The sequence below is a fragment of the Melanotaenia boesemani genome, chromosome 7, assembly GCF_017639745.1.
Source record: "Melanotaenia boesemani isolate fMelBoe1 chromosome 7, fMelBoe1.pri, whole genome shotgun sequence".
Taxonomy (NCBI): domain Eukaryota; kingdom Metazoa; phylum Chordata; class Actinopteri; order Atheriniformes; family Melanotaeniidae; genus Melanotaenia; species Melanotaenia boesemani.
The window spans coordinates 33,643,825-33,668,170 of record NC_055688.1 but is presented as its reverse complement, the minus strand read 5'-3'; the positions used below and the strand labels follow the sequence as shown (position 1 = coordinate 33,668,170).

At 40.1% G+C, this 24,346-nt stretch overlaps 2 protein-coding genes across 10 annotated transcripts in view; one reads left to right on the top strand and one right to left on the bottom strand.

Moving 5' to 3' along the window:
* The first annotated feature begins 1,910 nt into the window (after nucleotides 1-1,910).
* On the top strand, nucleotides 1,911-9,673 carry pdgfrl (platelet-derived growth factor receptor-like). The gene is made up of 6 exons (XM_041991069.1): nucleotides 1,911-2,159; nucleotides 2,739-3,012; nucleotides 3,090-3,241; nucleotides 5,567-5,860; nucleotides 8,630-8,766; nucleotides 9,215-9,673. The coding sequence occupies exons 1-6, from the start codon at nucleotides 2,105-2,107 to the stop codon at nucleotides 9,401-9,403; spliced, it is 1,101 nt and encodes a 366-aa protein (XP_041847003.1). The 5' UTR covers nucleotides 1,911-2,104; the 3' UTR covers nucleotides 9,404-9,673.
* Nucleotides 9,674-11,647: 1,974 nt separating this feature from the next.
* Nucleotides 11,648-24,346, bottom strand: part of mtus1a (microtubule associated tumor suppressor 1a) — a 34,768-nt gene continuing 22,069 nt past the window's right edge. For all 9 annotated transcript variants that reach the window (XM_041991046.1, XM_041991047.1, XM_041991050.1 and 6 more), the window contains 8 exons: nucleotides 23,696-23,762; nucleotides 15,475-15,689; nucleotides 15,166-15,271; nucleotides 14,959-15,032; nucleotides 14,767-14,862; nucleotides 13,991-14,107; nucleotides 13,802-13,899; nucleotides 11,648-12,723 (listed from right to left, as the gene is read on the bottom strand). In XM_041991046.1, coding sequence (XP_041846980.1) covers nucleotides 12,495-12,723; nucleotides 13,802-13,899; nucleotides 13,991-14,107; nucleotides 14,767-14,862; nucleotides 14,959-15,032; nucleotides 15,166-15,271; nucleotides 15,475-15,689; nucleotides 23,696-23,762 — 1,002 coding nt within the window. In that variant the 3' untranslated portion in view covers nucleotides 11,648-12,494. The remainder of the gene's footprint in view (nucleotides 12,724-13,801; nucleotides 13,900-13,990; nucleotides 14,108-14,766; nucleotides 14,863-14,958; nucleotides 15,033-15,165; nucleotides 15,272-15,474; nucleotides 15,690-23,695; nucleotides 23,763-24,346) is intronic.

Genomic DNA, 24,346 nt, shown 5'->3' with positions numbered 1-24,346 from the left:
CAGCCAAGATAGCCCTACACTGTACACAGTGTTGACAGAGAACTGCTTACCCCTCCTGAGCTGTCGGATGGTGGACCTACTCCCTGAGCTCCCACCTTACTGCGGTGGTGGAGTTTGTGCGTCCTGAAGATCCTAGGAGCTATGTTGTCAGGGGTTTTATGTTCCTGGTAGGATCACCCACGGCAAGGAGATCTCTAGGATAGAGACCAGACAAAGTGAGATTCAACAGACCCCTATGATGAATAAAAACAATGGGCCCAGGTCTCCCTTGCCCAGACGTGGGTCACTGGGGCCCCCCTCCAGAGCAAGTTCTGGAGATGGGGCATGGAGGCAAGGGCCTGGTGGCCGGGCCTTTGCACCTGCGACACTGTTGGGCTCAGCCAGAAAGAATGACATGGGCCACCCCTTATGTGGGCTCACCATCTGCAGGAGGGGCTCCAGAGACAGCTGATGGGCGTCAGCAGGCTAAGTGGAACGTGGCTTCAGTGGTCATTGAGGCAAGAACTTGGGCATGGGAAGAGTTTGGAGAGGCCATGGAGAATGACTTCCGGACAGCTCTGAGGAGATTCTGGTCCAAATCAACATTGTACTCCCTAAAATTCTGCACGTTTCCTGGTGCATGATTTATGTTTCCTACCATGTCCCAGGATTATCTAATGGCTGCACTTCATCAGCAAGTGGTGCTTTAACTATGTAAATAACTTATTTTGATTGTAATAATATTTTATCTGTTTTTGAGTTGGATGACAATTTGCCCATGTGCCAATGTCCTCATTTTCCCCTAAATATTGTATTGTGTGAAATACTGTGTTATGTGTATAAGTAGCCTTAATTTTTACTGTTGTCTAAACTTGTCAGAATTTTTATTAATGTCGGCATTTTACACCCAGGGGCAACAGCTGAAAATGAGCTCAATAACACTAAAAATTTACAGTAATGTTCATCAGTGTGTACTGTTCCTGTCAAACAAACAAACATACAAACAAACAAATAAATACGTTGATCTGATGGTCTGATGAGTCTCCATTTCAGCTCCACATTCAGATGCTAGGCTCAGAACTTGGTAGAAACATCATGAAAACATGGATCCATCCTGCCTTGGATCAGTGCTTCAGGCTGCTGCTGGTGTAATCGTGTGGAGGATATTTTCTTGGCCCACTTTGGACCCCTTAGTACCAACGTGGCCTGGTTTAACCACCACAGCCTACCTGAGTATTATTGCTGACCATGTCCATCCCTTTATGACCACAGTGTGGCATCTTCTGATGCTACTTCCAGCAGGATAATGCACCATGTCACAAAGCTCAGATCATCTTCACCTCCAGTGGCCTCCACATAATCTCATGAGCTCCACATAACTGTACTATTCTTAAGCTGATTTTATGCATTTTGCATCTTTTTGTTAGTTTTATTTAACTGTTTTATTCTCTGCTGTGTTTTATATGTGCCTTGTTAGCCAGGTCTCCCTAGAAAAGGAGACAGTAGTCTCAAGGACTTCCTGGTTAAATAAAGGTTAAATAGATAAAAAGTGACAGTATAGGAGCTGTTTTTGCAGGTTTTCTGCTAAATCCCCCTCCCATTTCTAGCTTGTCAAATTGCTCCTAATGGGTGTTGGTTGAACCTTGCCTTGCATGGCAGCTTCCGTCATCAATGTGTGAATGTGTGTGTAACGGGTAAATGTGATGTTTATTGTAAAGTCTTTGGGTAAAAGTGCTTTATGAATACAGACCATTTACCATTTACCAAGGCTCAGATCAAAACAGAAATGCATAAACTGGTGGCAACGTCCATCTTTTATTCACAGCCTATGGCTTTAAGAATCACTTAGAATGTGAACATATCCTGTAAAAGAGATATAATTCACCCTCAAGCCCAGCAGATGGCTTCTGACTACATGTTTTCACTCTTGAGGCCTGACGAGAGGGAGGAAACATAAAAGCTCGGAAGTTATTTTCCCTCTTCTTCCTGTGAGGAGGATGGAGCTGCAAATCTGAACAGAGAAGCTGGAGTTTGCACAGGTTCAGTGAAGCTTGATCGTCCTTTCCTCCAAAACCCTCAGACCTCTTTATATCTGTACCCCTGCAGGGTTCGCACCAATCCGACGATGAAGTTGTGGGTTGTGCTTTGCTTGGCGTACCTCTGCATAGAGCTCCAAAATGGTGAGTAAAGTCTTTCCAAGTCTATTCACATCTGTCTGGTTTGAGCTGTGAGAGGAGCAACATTAATGTTAAAATGATCAGGACAACTAAGACAACTAAAGCTGTAACTTGGAAGAAGTGATTTGATTTGATTTGATAATGTTAGGCTGTATAAATGGTGGCTGGAGGGGAACCAGGATGTGTGATGGGTGTGGAAAGGGAGGTGTATTGACACAAAGGTAGATCATATTCACAAACTGCAAAGATAAACTTTGTGTTTAGTAGAATACTGAATTATTTCAAGCACAGCTCCTGATTTTCAAGCTGTAAAAACTTGCATACTAGTCAACTTGTGCAAGTTTTCCAAAGCGTTTCTGCAGATCTACTCAAACTGGCTGAATGTGAAGGAATGCAACATGCGTTTCTAATTATCAGGCTTTTGCTGCTGGCTTTTCCTTTGAGTTCTTATTCATGCAGCAGTAATGGATGAGAGATAACACTGTGAAAAGCAACACTGCGTGGATTTTACTCTTCCTGTTGAAATGTTGTCACAGCTGGACGACTTGCTGCCCTCCCTCCTCTGTGCCTCTGTGTATGCAGGTGCCTGCCAAGCAGTCAAGCGAACAAAAGACATAAGAGACGCCCGAACCCGGACTGGTTGGAAGCGAGTGAGGAATCGCCAACCTGATCTAATAGACAGAAAAGGTAAAGGCCAGTCCCTGCTGACGCAGGTTTTGGATAAAGGTCGCTTCCTTCGGCTGGGTCACATCACAACCCTGACCCCAGGGAAAAACCTGGAACTACGCTGCAAAGGAACCAGCATTGGATGGTCCTATCCAATCTACCTGAACACCTTTAATGACTCTCGCCTCAGGTGCTGCTAGGAAACATTTTCTGTTTCTCAAAGAGAGATTGAGAATGTAAGTCTGATCAATTATTCCTTGTCTGCAGCATCAAGCAAAGTGACAAGTACAGTCAGCTGATCCTGACTTCGCCGTCTGCTGCAGACACAGGGTCCTACAGCTGCTGGGTGATTGTGTGTGATGGAACCGAGTGTCAGAAGGACCAGGATCGCACTTATGACTCATACATCTATTTCACAGGTGATCCCTATAAAGAATACACTTTAAAAACATTTATTTTACCTTTATTTATACAGGTTTGACTCACTGAGACACATGGTTTCATTTATAAGAGTGACTTCTCCACAAGTCTAACAATAAATGTCCACAAACATACATTACAGACATAATTTTTTTTTTTTTTTTTTTAACTTGTCCAGCATGGTAGCAAACAGAATGATAGTCTGGCTGCTGTGTTGCGCCGAACAAATCTACTTTGCCAAGAGGAGCTTTATGGGTATAAGGTTCCTCTTCATAATCTAATTTTTTATTTATTTCTTTATTTAAATATATTGTTTTATCTTATTTAATTGGGATTATAGAATTTATGTAATCTTGCTGGACCTGACCGGAGGGGACGGAAAGAAAAAACAGGACTATAATGGAGAGAAGTAAAGTAGATAGAAGCAACGACCTTTCAGTCCAAAATAACGCCAGACAACCAACTACTACATCTGTACAGAAACACAACAAAGAATTTCTTACAACCTTTACAGGTAAACTAAGCTGACAGGTAAACGAAGATATATCACAAAAACAACCAAAGTACCAAAGACCCACATATTAAAAAAATAAGAAAAACCTAAACAAAAATAGCTTGTGTATAAACCCACTGGACAACTCAGTGACTGTATCAGCATGCAGAGGATGAGGAATGAGGAGGGATCAGAGATGAGTGAGATCGTGCAAGTGTGACCACGCCTCCACGGAGGCTAGAGGCAGACTAGGGTGGCCCAGATACCCGGACGATCAGCAACAATCCCGGAGCACTAACCCAAGCCACCCCATCACAAAGACTACCCCGGACCCGCCCCCAAGGGGGGCGGAGGAAGGCCCCAGCCAGAGCCCCCAATGGTCATGGGGCACAGACTCCAGCGGGCCAAGATTGGCAGCCATCAACCCCGCCAGGCACCGGCCATCCAGGGCAACTACAGCGAAGGACCCCAAACCCAAGAGCCCACCAAACAGTTAACCCTCCCCCCAAATTTTATAAGACATAACATTCTAATAAAAGTGCTAAATTAAATGGATTCAAACAAACAAGAACAACCCATCATTGTATTTTCCAGTGTTCTTAAAATGAGTGTGAAATTTTCCATTAAAATCAAACTAGACTGCAGGACTTCCTGCTTCAACGAATTCCAGCTGATGAAGGCCTGGGAGTGCAGACTAGGACTGCACCATCCGTGTGAGAGGACAATAATGTTGGTAGCAGAGTAGACACATCGAAGTCTGTGGATAATGGACATGTGGATAATGATGGCAAATTAATGAGAGTATAAAGTGCAGTGATGAATGGTTTACATTAAGTCCCACTCTGACGCTACTAGTTGTTAACTGTTTGGTGTTCTTCCTAAATGAACTTAGTCTGGGTAATGATCTCTTTTCTTTTTATGTGTAAAATTAGATTAACACTTCTTTTCTGTCAATATTGACCTGAAATAACCCCAGGCCAGGCAAAAACATAAATTATAACCCCCTAGTGGTTAAAACAAACAAACACAAAACGTGGCTTCTGGCATTTATATAAATATTGTCATCATAATCAAGAAGAAGAAAAATGGTGTTTGAAACAAGTCGTTTCCTGGCAGTGAACAAAAAAAAGTCTTGTTTATGAAAAATATATATATATATATTTTTCATAAGGGACCTCTTTCAATTTAAAACATAAATGTTGCCATTTAATGCATTTCACCAGAGTAAATTACGTCTGGAAAAGTCTACAGTTAAAAAATAAAACAAAGGTCAAATAATCCTTTAAGAACAATAACAACAAATAAGAGCAGGGATTAAAAAGTAATAAAATATAATAAAATAAAATAACATAGAAATAAAACATTAATTAGATTGAGATTAAATAGAATTCAGTTAAAAGCGAAGCTAAAAAGGTGGGTCCTGAGCCTCTTTTTAAAAACTTAACGTCTCTGCAGCCCTGAGGGTCTCTGGCAGGCTGTTCCACAGACAGGAACCGTAGTGGTGGAATGAGGTAAGTTTAAATCTGTGATTCAAAGCGAGACGGGCAGGGCTCAGGGATTTTAAAAATAGGATAAAACCCTAACTTTATTATAAATCAAAATGACAAATTTAAGCCTGAAGCGTCCCACTTCTGCAACCTACTTGTTTTAGTCATGATTAATACCATAGTTTAAAGTCACCATTAAAGATGTCTTATTGAGAAGGAGTGCAATTTATGACACACCATGTAAGCAGGAGGGGGTCAGGGCTGCTCTGAAATTACACAGCTTAGCTGAGCTCATTTTGTTCACAAAAAAATTAACTGTTGGGACTCATCTTTTTTCCAACCAGATAAAGACAATCTCTTTGTTCCATCTGCCATCCACTTTGAGATCGTGTACCTGCGTTCAGACAGGCCTGCTGTTGTGCCCTGCCGTGTGACTGACCCCCAAGTCAAGGCATCCCTGCACAGAGAGGTTCCTGCAGAGGAAATTACAGGAAATGGGACTATGTTGACCTTTGACCCCACTAAGGGGTTTGTCCTGCAACAACCTGGCCCAGAGCTTCAGGGGGTCTTTTACTGCAAGGCTATTTCCAAAGGCACCCCTCAGATCTCCACCAAATACCAGCTGCTTTATGTAGAAGGTGAGAACAAAGCAAAACTTAAACATCGTCACAAATAAACTAACGCTACTAACAGACATTTGTGCAGGAATGCTAGCCATTATCATGAACCTGTTACTTTACCTATTTACTTTACCAGCTTACTAAGAGTGGCAAGAACCACCATGAGAGGCATTTCAGAGTAATGAATCAAGTGCTTGTCACTTTGCTTTATCATCTTCCAGGATGGGACTGTATTTCAAAAATGTCAAAAGCCTCTACAGGCCTCTCTGCTGAGTGTGGTTTATAGGGACACTTGCCAGGTGAAATGAAAACAGTCTGGATTTTGCAGATGGGAGGAGGTGAATAAGAGCTGGATTTATAAAATGGGAATAGTGTGTGTTTTAGATACGGTAAAGTTGAGCTGCAGTGGTAAGTTAGACTGTCTGATGGAGATGAATAAGGATTTGAAATTATGATGATTTAACTGTTTAAATGGCACTAAAATGTCAACTAGGAGTGGCATATGTTTTACATGCACCCCACAGTGTGTGCCAGTAAAGTGGTCCTCCTGATGATGAGGTTGAAGTTGGAGCTGGACGAGCACAATATATCAGAAGTTTTTCAGTTAAGGTTCAAGACTCTTCATAGTGTCAATATTAAGAGTCTTTAATGATATATATCACCTGAGCATCACATTCTGGTGACAATGTGGTTCTAATCCTTGACCAGACTGCTGCTTTCCATACAGTGGACCACAACATTTTATTATCTTGTTTACAGCATCTTGTGGGTATCAGTGGTCTTGCTTTGAAATGGTCCAGGTCCTATTTAACAGATAGAACTATTTGTGTTAGTGTTACTGGTTCTACTCCTTTGTTTGTAGGGTACTGCAGGGTTCAGTTTTAGGGCCCCTGTTTTTATTGCTTAATTTACTATTATAAGAAAGCATGGTACTTCCTGCCACTGCTACGCTGATGATTGTCAGATTTGTGTAGCATTAGAGCAGAAGTATGCCGTTTCAGTTATACCTCTTCTTGGATGTCTTGGTGACATTAAAACTTGGATGGACCTAAATTTCTCAAAGTTTAATAATGAAAAACAGAAGTAATTGTGTTTGGACCCAGTGGCTCATGCAAGTCCCCCCGACTTGACTTAAGCCCTTTGGCACTGCTTATAAATCCAAATGTCACAAATCTAGGCTTTAGGATGGACTGATTTTAAACTGGATGGCCAAATTGGTGCAGTGGTAAGGTCCAGCTTTTTTCATTTAAGGCAGCTGGCGAAGGTGAAGTCCATCCTTTGGAGAAAGCACTTTAAAACAGTAGCCAATGCCTTTATTATGGTTGGATTCCTATAATGCACTTGATTTAGGAGTCAGCCAGTCACGTCAGGTATTTCCCTCTCATGTCTCTGGTTGGTTCAAAATGCTGCTGCATGACTTTTATTATAGTACCCACATTCTGGCTTCGCTCCGTTGACTGCCTGTGCATTTTAAAGTTAATTTTAAAGTTATTTTATTTGTTCTTAAATCTTTAAATGGGATTTTCTTTCCTGCTTGGTCTCTCAGGTCAGCTGATCAGCTGCTCCTTGTTGTATTAAAATCTAAAGAGAAGCTCATTGGGGACAGAGCATTTTCTATTGCGGCTCCTAAAAGGTGGAACAATCTGTCTTTGAATGTTAGACAGACCCCTTTATTGTCCACTTTCAAAAGATATCTTTAAATCCACCTTTATTTATTAGCTTTTGACTGAGCATGAGACATTGATTTTATTTATTTTGTGGTTTTTAGTGTAGAACTTTGTCTTTTACTTCTGTTTTAGTTGTATTTTTTAATTATTTGTATTATTAGTGTTGTTATTATTATTATGAGTGCCTATGGTATGGTATATTACAGTTTGGTTAAGTTAGGTATGGTATGGTTAGGTTAGGTATGGTATGGTATGGTATGGTATGGTTACGTTAGGTATGGTATGGTATGGTATGGTATGGTATGGTATGGTATGGTATGGTATGGTTAGGTTAGGTATGGTATGGTATGGTATGGTATGGTATGGTATGGTATGGTATGGTATGGTTAGGTTAGGTATGGTATGGTATGGTATGGTATGGTATGGAATGGAATGGTATGGTATGGTATGGTATGGTATAGTATGGTATGGTATGGTATGGTATGGTATGGTATGGTATATTATGGTATGGTATTGCATGGTATGGTATGGTATGGTATGGTATGGTATGGTATGGTATGGTCTATTATGGTATGGTATGGTATGGTTAGGTTAGGTTAGGTTAGGTATGGTATTGCATGGTATGGTATGGAATGGTACGGTATGGCATGGGATGGTATGGTATGGTATGGTATAGTATGGTATATTATGGTATATTATGGTATGGTATGGTATGGTATAGTATGGTATATTATGGTATGGTATGGTATGGTATGGTATGGAATGGTACGGTATGGTATGGTATGGTATGTTACGGTATATTATGGTATGGTATGGTATATTATGGTATGGTATGGTATGGTATGGTATGGTATGGTATGGTATGGTATGGTATGGTATAGTATGGTATGGTATGGTATGGAATGGTACGGTATGGTATGATATGGTATGTTACGCTATATTATGGTATGGTATGGTATGGTATGGTATGGTATATTATGGTATGGTAAAGTATGGTATGGTACGGTATATTATGGTATGGTATGGTATGGTATGGTATGGTATAGTATGATATGGTATGTAAGGTAGACCAAGCAGGGATGATTTGAGGATCATTTTTTTCTCTTTGCTTTGTTGACAGTACCCAGTGGGGCACCATTTGTGAGCCTTGAAGCCTCTCCAGATTCTGTGAGAGGAGGTGACGACATTAATCTGACCTGCACTGTGCTGGGAGAACCGGAGGTTAATGTGACCTTTACCTGGTCTTATCCTGGTCAGGTAAGCTAGGGATAGATGGTCGTACACATCTCCTAACCCAGTGTGCATGAGAAAAGATTTGTTCTGTTAGGTAATGGATGCACAGTAAAACAGATCAGAAATATAACTAAATTCAATAGAAAAATTACAGCTGTTTTTTCCCCTAATAGCATTATCACATTGCTCCACATTGTTAAGTAACCCAGGATGGACAAGCCCAACACTGGCTCTGGAGTCTGTTAATCATGCAGTTGTTAGCTCAGTGTCTAACCTTGCACATTAGCTTTTATTTAGCTCAGCAGTAAGAGAAGGTGGTGTTATGGTTAGCCTCTTAGGGCTTAGCGGCCACATACGTGGACAGCACTTTATGGAAATTCGGAATAAACTGTGTTGAATTATTCTCTAACATTATGAATGTGCATATGTCCTGATTCCATAATGGTAGCAAACTGTGTCTTGTTGTGTTTAGGATCAACGTCCTGTTCACATCCAAACATCCTGGAGGCTGGTTAACAGAGGTATGGGCTACACCACGAGGGTCTCACAGAGCATCATGACTGTGAAGGACTTGGAGACCATTGACTTTGGAAATTACATCTGTAAAGCCAAGAACCAGCATGGTGAGACGATTGTGACAACCAGTATTATCTCCAGTTAGCCCCAACGCTGTGGCTTGTGATAAGATTGTATTTGATATTGAGTTTATGACATGTTGTTGCAGACTTGATGAAAACCACATGTATACATATAAATATTACAATAAAAATTATCTAATTGCTTTGTTGAAAATTTAACTTTGACATTTAAAAGCACAAAAGTAGCTAAACTGAAAGTTTTACAGGAGAAGATAAACCCTGTAGGAATTTCCGCTATAACATCCTGAGGAAAGCTACTTGTTATTAAAAGATTACATCAGTGACACTGCTGCTGTTTGCATGAAATATGAGAAGTGGACTCCCTTTGGAAAAGTACACAAATCTAAATCTTCATCTCAGCATCATGAGAGCCACAGCCCTGCAGTCAGAGGCTTCAGATCTAAGCCAAAGCCACACATAAATATGTTGCTAAACATAAAGCTGTAAAAGAGACCTAGAGTTACATTTATTTGTAAAGGTAATGTTCTTCTTATTGTTGTTCAGGGTCTTTTCTGGAATATGTTGTCTCCTGTCTTTAACCCAATAAAACAGACTCCAAAGACATGCAGCCTCCATAAATTCATAGAGCTTGCAACATTAAATCAATACACTGCTTATGTGAATCATTGTTAAACCCACTGCAGAGCTGCCTCAGCATTATAAGGATCTATAGAAGCCCATTTTCTCACCTGCTTTTATGATTTAATAGATAAATCCTTATAAAGATTTTACATTAACTGAATATTAGCTTTTAATGAAAAATGCAGTCATCTGATGTCAACTCAACACACTTTGTCATGAAGACATGGTCAAGATGACCTGCTGAGGTTCAAACAGCATCAGAATGAGGAAGAAATAAAGTACTTTGAACGTGGCATGGTTGCTGGTCTGAGTATTTCAGAAGCTGCCGATCTACTGGGATTTTCACACACAACCATCTCCAGGGTTTCCAGAGAATGGTCTGAAGAAGAGAAAATATCCAGTGAGCAGCAGTTGTCTGGACCAGAATGTCTGGTTGATTTCTGAGGTCAGAGGAGAATGGGAAGACTGGTTGGAGATGATAGAAAGCTAACAGGAAGTCAAGTAACCACAGTTTCCTCTGAACACAAAACACATCATTTCTTAGCCCACTTTGAGCTTCTTAGTACCAGCGTGGCCTGGTTTAACCACCACAGCCTACCCGAGTGTTGCTGCTGACCATGTCTGTCCCTTAATGACCACAGTGTAGCATCTTCTGATGGCAGTGCTGATGTGTTTGAAGTCACACATATATTCATTGGAATGCTGCCAGTTTTAAACCCTCCAGATGTGTAATAACATGTTAATAACATGTTCCATGTACTGCTGCACACACAAAAAAAAAGTCTTTTTGTGTCACTTTAACTTGTAATTAAACTACAGTCTACTATTGTGGACCAGTAAAAATAAATAGCTGTCCCTGCTTCTGTAACAGGCCCGTTGCTATGACAACAGACTGGACTCTGCTGTGTTGGAAACCTCATTAGTTTGTCTTTAAACTACATTTAAAACAAACACTGATGCGTAGAGGGTAAAACCGGCAGTTGTTACACTTGCTCGTCTTCACATGGTTGAATCTGGGTTAAAGGTGAGCTGTTCGCCCGGCTGATGAACTTGAGGTGTCCATCTTTAACACACCTGACTCAAATGAATGGCTCATTAGCAGGCTTGCCAGGAAAGTAAAGTAAATCTGAATCAAGTGTGTTGGAGTTGGACAGAGCTAAAACATGCAGAGCAGTGGTCCCTGAGGACCAGGATTGAGAAACACTGCTCTGCTTCCGGTGATGTCATCACACTGAATGGCAGTCTAAGAAGAGTAGCTCCTGCAAGAAAAATAATCTTGTCTTGTTAATAACTTCCCAGTAAATTTTCACTCAAGATAAAACAAAGAAAAAAAAGCGAGACAATAATGGGAAGACGGACAAAAGAAAGCGGCAACAATATGTTCAACCAATGATGACAACGCTGAGAAAAGTCCTGGAAGGAAAAATGAGGAGGAAGCCAACAGCCTACCGCATGCTGCTAGCCTGACCAAACTTTTGGAAGAGTTGAGAGATTTTGAAAAGGACATGAAAGAACAACTAACTGAAATCAAATCTGAGATCACCAGTGTTAACTCTAAAATATCAGAGATGGAAAGACGAATGAATGACAGAAAAGAGCGTATTCAAAATACGGAACGGATGATGAGTAAGATGATCAAGATAATAACGAGAAACACTGATCTACAATAAATAAACATCCCAATGTCATGTTTATTACAAGACTTTATTCAATTGCATATTCTAAACAGGGTCAACACATCAATGTCAATTCCACACAAAATACTCAGACATTTCAAAGATGCAGTGTCCGACATGAACAAGCAAAGCTGCTTCTTTGTGCAAAGACCTCGACTTTAAAGCTGCATTAGGTGGCTTGAGTAAGGAGTAAGACTAGGACTGGTCCCTTGGTCAAACACAAACTTGAAAACAGAAACATTAAGGGCCATAAATGATCTTTAAGCTGGCAGTCCAGACATAAAAAACCCTTTAAAATGAAACAACGGTAGGGAAGTTCTGAACATGCTGTGGTGTTGGGGGGCCGGCCTGCATATGAATGGTACCACTTTGAAATGAAACACTTCTAGATTCCTTCGATATTTAGAATAAAAATATACCCGGCCTTCACTGAAGTCAGATTTTCCAAAGCTGTAGTCTCCAGAAACAAAGAAGCCCAGTTTCACAACGCAAAGCTAAATCTGCTCGTGTGTACACATGCATGTACTTTATGTGTGCATGTGCTGAGCTTCAGGAGAGAGAAGTCTGACGACATCTACAAATAAAAATAGTGTTTCAAACACAAAAGTCCTGAGATTTCCTCCCATTCATCGTATCAAAGGCAAATGGTGGCCTTGCTTATGAAGTGCTTCTGTGCAACAAATCTTTTTCTTTTTTTTATTTTTTTAAAACAACTCTTTGTACAGAAAGTGTCAGCTTATCTGATCCTGGAGGAGCAAAAGTCCAACTGTTTTGCTCCGTGAACTGGAAACAAACATGGCTGGTATTCCAGAGGGATAACATGAGGTTCTGCTTCCTGGGAGCAGGGGGCCCGTTGTTATCTGGGTGAGAGTGGAGGGCTGGAGAAGAGACCGGAGCTGCGAGGTGAGTGGAGGCTGAAGGAATGGGATGGGGAGGCTGAGATGGGAGACGTCTTGCGGGGGCTACTTAAGTCTCCATTATGGAGTTTCCAGAGTAGCTCCTCGTTCTCCATGGACAACCGCTTGTTCACCTTGGACTCCTTCTGAAGGGACTCCTGCAGCATCACCTGCTCTGTGGACAGCTGCCTGTGGGGCATTAACACAGGACAGTTAGAAACTGGAAGAACATCACTAGACATCGTTTTGTGTTTGACTCTATACTGAACTTTGATGTGAACAGCAAGTTTGAGATCAAAAGGTCAGAGAATTTATTTACTGAGGAAGCTGCACTTTGTTTCCTTTATGCACTTTATTGTTCATTTATTAAACATCTTTTAACTTTTTCTTTTACCTCCTGGTTTTATGGACTATTAAAGATGAGGAATAGTCTGAACAACAGTGTAAGGATCAATAAAGTTGTTTTGAGTCTTAAATATTTACTTTGTTTTAGACTGGCTTAAGAAATTATCCACAAGAACAACAAAATGAAATGTCTGGCGATACATATATATATATTTTTTTGTTTCATGTTAGTCACAAAAACTCAGACAGACCCTGCTGGTCTGCCCATTCAGCTCTACATCAAACCTTCTACAAATGTACATTTAATAAAGTGGGAAAAAAAACAAACAAACAAACAAAAAAAACACACACAAGTAATTTCCTGCTCAGTTATACAAGTGCTACAGAGGATTTATTGCCTTGTAACCTCTGGTAAACATGCACTGTTGCCAGAGGCTGCACCTCAGAAACATCTCAAATACAGGTCAGGAAAAAATAAATGTGCAGACAGCAAAGTTAGACAAAGCAAAGGAAACTGAGACAGAAAGGTCTCTAGATAGAAACGGCAACACACACTAACAGAAGCTCATGAATCATGACTTTATTCCTGAGGGATTACTGTTGCACTAGTTACACACTTCACAGCCAACAGGTTTACAATCACGTGTTCTGTATCGGTAACTTGATCATTAACAAGTTGGCTTGTTTTCACCTCTGAGCTAATTTGCCCTGTTCTTGGTGGACTGACTTAGTGAATCAGTTTTAGGAACTGTACACTCCAGCTGGTGCTGTTCTGATTGCCAGCTTAGTGAATTTGGCTTGATTATTTACACAGGCATTTCAGTGTAAAACTGCTCCATAATGAAAAGTTTTAGAATATTGGAATAAAATTTGTGTGACTACAGCTGTTCCAGTAAGTCCAGAGCTAAAAATGGCTTCGTACCTGGACAGTGCAGCGTGTCTTTCCATGCGGGCTTTCAGGTCTTCATTCTCCTGCTGGACCTTTTTCAGGCTCTCATCCAACTTCACATTTTTCTCTGTCTTTGAATAAAAGGAGGACAGATTTAATCACTTGTTTTTTCCCCCTTTTTTGTTGCAAGTCATTTTTTTTGGCATCAGCCCCAGTTCTCACCAATTTATCGACCTCCATCAGCTTCTTCTCCTGCTGGTGGAGCTGCTTGTTCTTCATCTCCAGCACCACTTTGAGACTCTCCAACTCCTGCTCCAGATACAGTGTGTGAGTGTCTTTCTGTGGGGAAGAATAAGTGCAATAAAATGTTTTAATCAAGTAAAGCTTAAAAATGGACACACACGACAGGTTCTGTAATTCTGATGTAAACAGAAACTCAGGTCACACAACAGAGGGCGCCACTGACCGGCTGAAAAAGGAGCTCTGGCTTCACAGGGACAATGATGTTTGTGTGTTTAGGTGTCACAACATTGAATTGAAGCACACATGATGGATACAGAACACAGAGTTGTTGCTGATGCTGGAGTAGCGAGCTAATGTGAGGTAATTAACTTAATTACACTGCTGTGCCAGGGCACAATGAAGAGTACGTGACAGCTACTTAATACTGATGAGGAGCGGCGGCTTCGCCGTACGACAGCACTCTGGCTAAATTAAAAACTCCCCTGCGCTGAGAGGGAGGGCAGTGTTATCAGAAATGCAACTACAGTGGATTTTAACTCAGTCCAGCTCACATTCTCACAGTTAAATGACCAAAGAGAAACAGATTTTCGAGAGTTAAGTGCATTTTTTTTTTTTGCTTCTACTGACCATTTATCTTTCAAGCAATCGCTGGTTTCATGTTTTCCACCGTTAATACTCCGAGGCAAACATCACTGGAGTCATGAGATGTTTCGAAGCTAAACTCCAACAATAATGAGTGTAAGACACAGAAGTACCTGACTATTTTGGGCCAGCTCTTTCCTCCTGTTCTCCTCAGCTGCTAGCCTCTCAATCAGGGCATTATTCTCCACCGTCAGCGTCTGAAGCTGTCCCTGTGGATTCACACAGCAAGCTCGTAAACACTGCTTCATCAAACTGTCATTAAATGCTTTGCTGAAGGCAAATTCTTCAAAAGCAAAACAACTTACAGACAGATTGGCTTCAGCATCTTTTAAAGTTTTGTCCAAAGACTTCAGATCCTGCTTGTGGACTTCCCTGAGCTCTGAAAAGTTCACAAGTTTTTAACACCAACTGTGCACCAAAAGGTTGAGGCTGATCATGTCATCATGATGCATGGGTAAAATAAAATGAAAACTAATAGAAATCTTTTAGTCTTTCCATACATGTTGACTCACCATCCAGTTTGGTTTCATACTGATGTTTCACACACTGCAGCTGCTCTGTGTGGTTGTTTTCTAATTCCAGCTTCATGGCTTCTTGATTGGCTTTCAGCTCTTCCATCTTAAAAGAAGAAAACTTAGTTATTTTCCAACAAGCAACGCTGCAGATCTAAAGACTAAATAAATAATTCCATAGAGAAGTAAATGATACGACTTCTCAAAGTGAGAAATTGAAAACGTATATTTCACCTGTAAAGTTTGCATAAATCTTGTTTTCTAACTTTCTTCTTGAGTTAAAATGAGTAAAATAGTTTAGGGACAGACCTGCTGCTGCATAAGCGTCTGGCACTTGTCAGCTTCCTCCTGGTGGCCGAGGCGAGCTCTGTCCCACTCAGCCTGGTAGAAGGCCTGCAGCCGCTGCTCCAGCTCAGTCTGGTCCTTCTGGTGCTGCTCCTGCATCTTCTGCAGCGCATCTTCAAGAGCAGCACGCAACTCTTCCTTCTCTTTCCCCAGACGCTCAGACGAGTGGATGGAACAGACTGGAAATAAAACCAGAAGGAAGCATTTTATCCACAAGGAAGTTTGCATCCTGTTCAGTGACAGTATGCAGCTGCGTGGACTGCAATATTCACTGAAAACAGTCAGTAAAATTGCTTTAGTGACCTCCTGTCTAAGAAACCTGACATGTTCACTAAGGAGTCCTTTTATAAATATTGAAATGTGAAACTAAAAAAGTCTTTAAAAAGGGAAGGAAAAACTGACTTTTGAGGGGGAGGTCCTTCCTGCACAGACCAGCTACAGCACAGTTATTTATAGGCGCAACAAGATATGGGAACAAGTTGCAGTTTAAACAGCCTTTAAATCTTTTAGCTACGTTATCAGTCAGGCTACTGATTTGCCATTTTTTATGTTTGTGATTTTTCTTCTATGAACCAGTTTCCCATTTTTTAACCAACTTATATTCCAGGACAAGAAGACTAATCTGAACTGGGGTCTGGACTGTAACAAACTTGATTGATTGAAAGTTTTTATTTGAACAAAAGACAAAAAAACAAAACAGGAGAACAAAAGGAATATACAAAAAAAGGAAAAGTAAAATAAGTCCTTGTCCAAAGGGAGTGGGAAGAAGCCAGCGCTTATTCAGTCCCACCCCTGTAGCCACACACCACTGCCTCATATGTTTATCATAATTTACCTATATAATAATATCTTTGGATCAATATTAATAATGATAATTACAATAATGTCCTCATCAATAACAGGAACAATATTTATACATATGTACTCAATAACTATAACAATAATACATGTAATAATAATAATAATAATAGTAATAATAATAATCACTGGCCCTTGTTTTCATACTTTTGGATGACCATGATTTTATGATGATGATGATTGAAATAAGTGTATATTTGGACATTGCCTGTGTTTCCACAGTTTAACCCCACATACAGACACACAAAAACTCATCCTTGTGGTTCTCAACAAGTGCCTTTTGAATGATGCATTTCCTCATAAATTATGACCCCCATCTCTCTGGCTGAAAAGATTTTGGATGCTGAGTGGTAGAAACTGCTTACTAACTTCATACATATCGTAAAAACAGAATTTGTGTGATCAAGAAACAAGTTTGTGTACGATAAGGACAGTATTCTACAATCCTGACAGTGAGCAAAGTGCATTTTATACTTGCTTCCCCACATCTCTGTACAGTTGGTGAAATATGGAAGAACTTGTGGACACATTAAACACTGCTGACTGACAGTGGATCTGAATTCATGGATAAAGGACCACAGACATACAGCTGGTAAGTTGAAGAATGTTTTTCTCCTTTTAAATTTGGGCCTCAAAAACAAACAAACAAACAAAAAAAAAACAATAACCACAGCTAATCAGACTGTGAACATGTAAAACTTTATGGATGTGAAATAATCTAGAATCCAGATGTTTCATTCAACCCTTTTCTTTAAAAAAAATCAAATAAAAAGAGGTGAAAAGCAAAGGGAGGAATTTTAAATACAGAGTCTGGGATTTGAGGATTCACCTTACTCAGAGTGGAATAATGGCAGCAAATCTGAGAACAGATGCCAAGTTAACACAGGGAGCATCGATCAAAGTTTGGCATGTACAAGCCAACAAAAGGAGCCAAGCACTCTGTAACCATGTACCTCACCAGTCCAGAAAACCCCAGCAGCTCACAGAGCTGAGGAACAGAAGCTGAAGTCAGACATTTCTGGGGCCACAGTTACTGAGATAATGGGGTTGAAAAGCATTAAAAAGGTAATAAAAGCGAACTTCCGGTGTGATGGCGAAGTAAGACAGACGTGCTGGTGACTGCTCCCCAATACTTTTGCAATTGACCTGCTTTAAATTCGCAATAACCAAGGATATTTGATATTACAAACAGGCCGAGCGGGTCAAGCAATATAGTCGAGGCCAAAACGTCGCAAAAATGCCCAGAGCACAAGAAAAGAACAACCCGCAGACTAAAGCTAACAACGCAGCAGCACAAGCTAGCGCTAGCCCAGGCGCTAGCGTGACTACAAGCGACCTGCTAAATGCCATTGGAGATCTCAAGACTGAACTAAAGGGAGATAATGAGTCCCTAAGGAAAGACATAAACTCGCTACGTGTGGAAATGGGCAACAAACTCGACAATATTACAAAAGACATGCAAGGCTTGACGGAGAGAATGGATGAAGCTGAGTCACGCGTGGGACAGGTCGAGGACGTGACAGTGAATTTAACCGAAGCGCTAATCATGAGTATCGAGCGACAAAGGACCATACAAAACAAACTGACTGATCTTGAATCCCGTTCCAGAAGGAATAATATCCGACTTTTTGGAGTGGGCGAGGGAGAGGAGGGGAAATCAGTGGCTCAATTCATCACGGCCCTTCTCAAACGGGAGCTACCATTACCAGCTGAACTAGATCTGAAAATCCAGCGAGCCCACCGAGCCCCTGCGTCTAAACCTCCACCTGACGCTCCACCAAGACCAATAGTGGTCAACTTCCAGGAATTTGCAACTAAAGAACTGGTACTGAAAGAAGCTTGGAAGAGGGGGAAGATTCAGGTAAACAACCAAAACATTTATTTTGACCACGACTTTGCAACTGAGATCGTCAAAAAGCGCAGGGAGTACCAAACAGTTAAAAAATGCTTAAAAGACAGTGGTATACGTTTTCAAACACCCTACACGAATATGCGCATCCATTGGGAGGACGGGGTCCGCACTTATAGCTCCGCACATGAAGCCAGACTCGAGCTACGCAGACGGGGGCTGAACGTGGAGACGCCGACTGCGAGGAGGGAAGAGGACGCCGCGGAGACTCGCCTACAGGAGATTTTGGGATGGCAGCGGAATCCCCAACCACAGCGCGCACGCAGATCTTCAACCGCGCAGAGAGCACAGGAAAAACTGAGGGAGTTTCAAGCTGGGCATACGCAACTCGACGGCCACAGCGATTCGCAGGAAAGGGGAGCGTCACCAGAAGAAGGAGACGTAACGTTGGACAATTAGGATGGAGGCAGCTTTAGCGCTTACCAAAACCTACATGGGGCCCTCTCATCTTGAGAGATATTACCCTCGACCTACCAACGGGGTCCAGGTGGGAGTGACATTTTTCCCATTAGGTGGGGGTTCCAAGTGCTGTTGGCACTTTTGCTATTTTAGTTGTATTAGATTTGCAGTTTGTGTTGTTACTGTTCATAGAGTATGTTTATTAGCGGGGTCTGCTTGTTTTTATTTTTTATATACAAGAAATGAGTGGGTCAAATAATTTAAAAATAATTTCAGTAAATGTCAATGGCCTTGGCAACCCGGTAAAAAGAAGCAGGGTTTTGACAAAACTCAAAAGAGATAGAGCACAGGTTATATTTGTGCAAGAAACTCATATGTCCAAAAGTGAACATGAAAAATTTAAAAAGTTTGGATACTTAAATTCTTTTTTCAGCTCTTACAAAAATAGCAGGAGGAGAGGTGTGATCACTTTAATCTCAAACTTTGTTAATTTTGAACTGATTGAGGAGGATAGAGATAAAGAGGGTAGATTTGTAATAGTTAAAGGGAGGATTGACAGTAATCTTGTGACGTTAGTCAATGTCTATGCACCACCAGAATGTAACCAGAAATTCTTTAAATTACTATTTGAAAAGATTACCACTTCGAGTGAGGGAATATTGATCTGCGGGGGCGATTGGAACACTATTTTAAATCATGCAACAGACACAACAAGCACTAAAAAATATAAAAACAACAAATCTAGGGATCTTAATATTCTGGTTAAGGAAGCATCCTTGTGCGATATATGGAGGGATTTCCACCCATTTGAAAGAGATTACACTCATTATTCAGCAGCACATAAAATACATTCCAGGATAGACTTTTTTTTATTGAATAACACAGACCGATATAGGGTAAAGGATTGCACTATTGGAACGGCAGACATATCAGACCATAATACCATAAATTTAACTATAAATTTAGATAATCGAAACAGAAGGACACTGTGGAAAATGAATATTGGAATACTAAATAATGAAACAGTAGTAAAAGAAATAAAGAAAGAAATAAGTGACTGTATAGATAATAATAGGACTGACCAAATTGAACCGACAATCATATGGGACACAGTTAAAGCAGTGATGCGTGGGAATTTAATTTCCAAGACAGCTTACCTTAACAAAAAGAGAAAACTAACACAGACAAATTTGGAACAACAGTTGAGAAATTTAGAGAAAAAGCAACATACAGATAAAGGCAATGATTTGGCAGACAATATTAAAAAAGTGAAAGAACAGTTATCCGATTTAGCCACTGCAGAGATAGAAAGGAAATTAAGATTTACAAAACAAACCTTTTATGAATCAGGCCCCAAAGCAACTAAAATTTTAGCAAAGCGTCTGAGGTCACAGAGAATGAGGAACTCAATTCACAAAATTAGAGACCCAAATAAAAAGGATATTCACCATAATCCTGAGAAAATACAAAAGATTTTTCTAGAATATTATAAAACTCTATATTCCCAACCCGATTTGGTAGATGGGATGGTCATTGAACAATATTTAGCAAAATTAGACCTTCCCTCTTTAGGTACTAGTCAAAATGAGAATTTAACCTTACCAATTACTAAAAAAGAACTTGACAAGGCTATAAGTAGATTGAAAACAAATAAAAGTCCAGGGAGTGATGGCTTCCCCAACGAGTGGTACAAAGTCTTTAAAGAAGAACTTGGTCCTGTGTTATTACAGTCATTTAACTCGACACTCAAGAAAGCTAAAAGTCCTCCCTCATGGAAAGAAGCTGTCATTTCGGTTCTACCGAAAGAAGGTAAAAACAAAGAGCATTGCGAATCATACAGGCCAATCTCAATCTTAAATGTCGACTATAAACTGTTTACATCTATAATTACTAGGAGATTAGAACACTTTCTCCCCGATCTGATAGACGAAGATCAGACGGGATTTATAAAAGGTCGTCAAACACAAGATAATATACGACGTACAATACACATAATAAATGAAGTTAAAAAACAAAATATCCCTACAGCCTTTGTAAGCCTTGATGCAGAGAAGGCTTTTGACCGAGTCAGTTGGTCCTTCCTTTTTGCTGTCCTTAAAAAGATGGGTTTCAACGAACAATTCATTAGGTGTATACAAGCTTTATATCACAAACCAGTGGCCAGAATTAAGTTAAATGGCGATTTAACAGATGGTTTTGAGCTTTTCCGCGGAACGCGTCAGGGCTGCTGCCTTAGCCCCTCCCTGTTCGCAATTTTTATTGAGCCTTTGGCCCAGTATATAAGGCAGAGTGATGAATTGGAGGGAGTAACGGTAGCGCAAGAAGAACAGCGAATTGGCCTCTTTGCAGATGATATCATAGTATACCTTCAAAACCCAAATTTAACATTTCCCAAACTCCTAACAATTTTACAAGATTTTGGAGATAAATCAGGATATAAACTAAATATTACAAAGACCCAAATTCTCTGTGTGAACTATGAACCCAATGAACCAATAAAACAGAAATATAAACTTAAATGGGGTGCTGATAATCTGAAATATCTGGGTGTCTTTCTGACAAGAGAACCAAGTAATTTGTATGAAATTAATTACAGTAGGATTAATAATGCAATACAGAAAGATTTAACAAGATGGTCAGCGTTAATAATGGACTTAAGTTCAAGAATAGAAGTAATAAAGATGAACCTACTACCTAGACTACTCTATTTATTTCTCTCATTGCCAGTTGGCATCCCAGAAACTCAATTTGTAAAGTGGGACAGACAAATGTCCAGATTCATTTGGAATGGGACTAAACCAAGAGTAAAATTCAAAACCCTTCAGCTAGAGAAGGAGAGAGGAGGGCTCGCCCTCCCAAATCTTAGAGGATATTTTCTAGCAGCCCAACTGAGATACATAGTTTATTGGTGTTCTTCAGAATATTATGCAAAATGGAAACATATAGAGCTCAATTATAGCATGTGTAAACCACAGACAAGACTAGGTGATAAAACTCAATCCCACAATTCTTCACAAAATAACGTAGTGGATTCTACAATTAAGATTTGGTGGGACATTATACACAAATACAAAATCGAAGGAGATTGCAAAATGTTAATATGGCCATCACAGTCTATAAAATTTAGAGCAGGACAATTAGATAGTACATTTATAAAATGGAGAGACAGAGGAATTACAGCTGTATGTACACTTACTGAGGGGGGAGTGTTCAAAACCTTTGAAAAGCTCAAAAAAGAATTTGAATTGGATAATTCTGATTTATTTAGATACTTGCAATTAAGGCATTTTTATGAGACAGAGATCAGAAAAGACATCTCACAGGAGGGGAACGAGCTAATCGAAATGTTGATTGATGCATATAAGAAATCACCTTCAAAAATTGTATCTAAAATGTACAAATACTTACAAAAGTGTAATGGCAATAACTCACTGTATATCAAACAACGGTGGGAATCAGAATTACATCTTGTGTTGTCAGAGGATGAATGGCATTCGATGTGTTTGTTACAGCATACCTCCACTAGCTCCAGACGCTGGAGAGAATTTGGCTGGAAAAATTTGACAAGATTCTTTATCACCCCCCACATTAAAAGTAAGCAATTAAAAACCCCACAACAATGCTGGAGACTCTGCGGTCAAATCAATGCCAATCACTCTCATGTTTTCTGGAAGTGTGTAAAGGTACGCCCTTTTTGGGATGCTATTGTTGAGACACTCGAACAGATTTTTAAATATAAGATTCCCAACCATTCCCAGATTCTATATCTAGGCTTGTTACCTAAAAATGTGATTAGAGTGGAGGATGTCTATCTGTTCAAGATAATGATAATGGCGTGCAAAAAAGTCATAACAAGGAACTGGCTTTGCAGTGACTCTTTGAAACCGGATCAATGGAGGGACATTATGGAAGAAATCTATGTGATGGAAAAAATGACTTACACCTTGAGACTGGAAACAGATAAATTCAAACAACGTTGGAAGAAATGGACACACTTCATCACTCACTCAACTCAAAATCTTTAGGATGATTTGAATTTAATTTGTCAGCAGTACCCCACAAGTTGACACTTCTTTATTTATATATTTATTTATTTATTTAAAAAATTTTTTTTTTTTTTTTTTTTTTTTTTTTTTTTTTTTTTTTTTTTTTTTTTTTTTTTTTTTTTGTTTTTTGTTTTTGTTTTTGTATGTTCCTGCTTTAATTGTAATTGAAAAACACACAAATAAAGAGTTTAAAAAAAAAAAAAAAAAAAAAAAGGTAATAAAAGCAATAAAAACTATTTCGTAAAAGTCTGAAAAATGTTACAGAATGAGGGTGTATAACATTTTAATTATGTGCGAGAGGTCCAAGGAGAAAAAAAAAAGAAAAAAACATAATCCCCTACAGACATTACAAAATGTTTTACTACACATGATATAAAAAGGTCTCTCTAGGGTCATTGTTAGTCTCTCGGCATCTCTCAAGTTAAGAATGTGTTAAGAGTGTAAATATAGCAGCTCTCAGCATATAAGAACAGTCATGTGGGAGTCCCGAGGCTGTGACAGAGGGGAGGGGCCAGAAAACTACTGCCTCCAGAGGTGAAAGCTGGTGTGAACATGAGTATTTGTGGCTGTATTCAGTAAAACAGCACTTAGACTGGACATAAAAAATGGGCCATGGTCATTAAGCCTCCTCAAGGCCTCGGGTGGTGTGGCATTCCACCAGTGGAGAACCTTCTAGTGTGAGGTCAGAGGTCAGAGTTGAGCTCCCTTGGGAATGGACTAAAACCACTCTAACAATAAACAGAAAAGGAAAAAAAAAAAACCAACACAACTCATTAAATGGAAATCTGATTTATAGCAAAGTAATTAGGGAGGTGGGGAAGAGCTGCAGGAATCCATGTGGGAAAAAAATGGAATCCTCTTCAGTTTACTTGGAAACATGAACCAATAAACATCTCGTACAACAGGTAAACCCAGAAACAGAGTGTGAAGTTTGCTGATAACCACTATAAACGGTGTTGGTAAGCCAACTTACCCAGCTCTCCACGAAGGCTGACCAGCTCCTGGGACAGCTCCCTGCACTGCCTCGTGGCTTCATCACGCTGCAGACAGAAACAGATTCTGTCAATATCCCTGAAATATTTAAACACAGCAACAGGCTTAAACGGTCACAACTAAAATCACAGATGAGCAGCAACTGCAAAGCTACGACATGTCATGTTGGCTCAGCTGTGTCTGACCGGCACATGCAAAGAGACATTAAGCAGCTCAGAGAGAAAGTCCACAACGGGTGATGATGGGTGGAGGAGTAAAGGAAAACTTGACACTAAACTCATGATTTCACTTTCACGCACACGCATCGTGTCACCCCGACTTCATTATCCTTTATGAGTCAGTTTTGCAGCTGGAGGCTGTGCTGCAGTGCTCCTGAAACACATCAAACTGACGCATACAAAATCCAGAAACTGCCTGTCACATATATAATAGCTGTGTTCCTGTGCTGATTCAATTCCACAACCTGACTCTCTACACATGACATTACACAGCTTCCATAACTCAATTATGCAGACATGAGAGATGGTAGGTAAACAAGACAGGTTAAACATCACCTGAGTGATCTGTTTACACTAGCAAAAAGGTTTCCACCCTGTCCTGCTGTTCTCCAGATCTGCATCTATTCTTCACA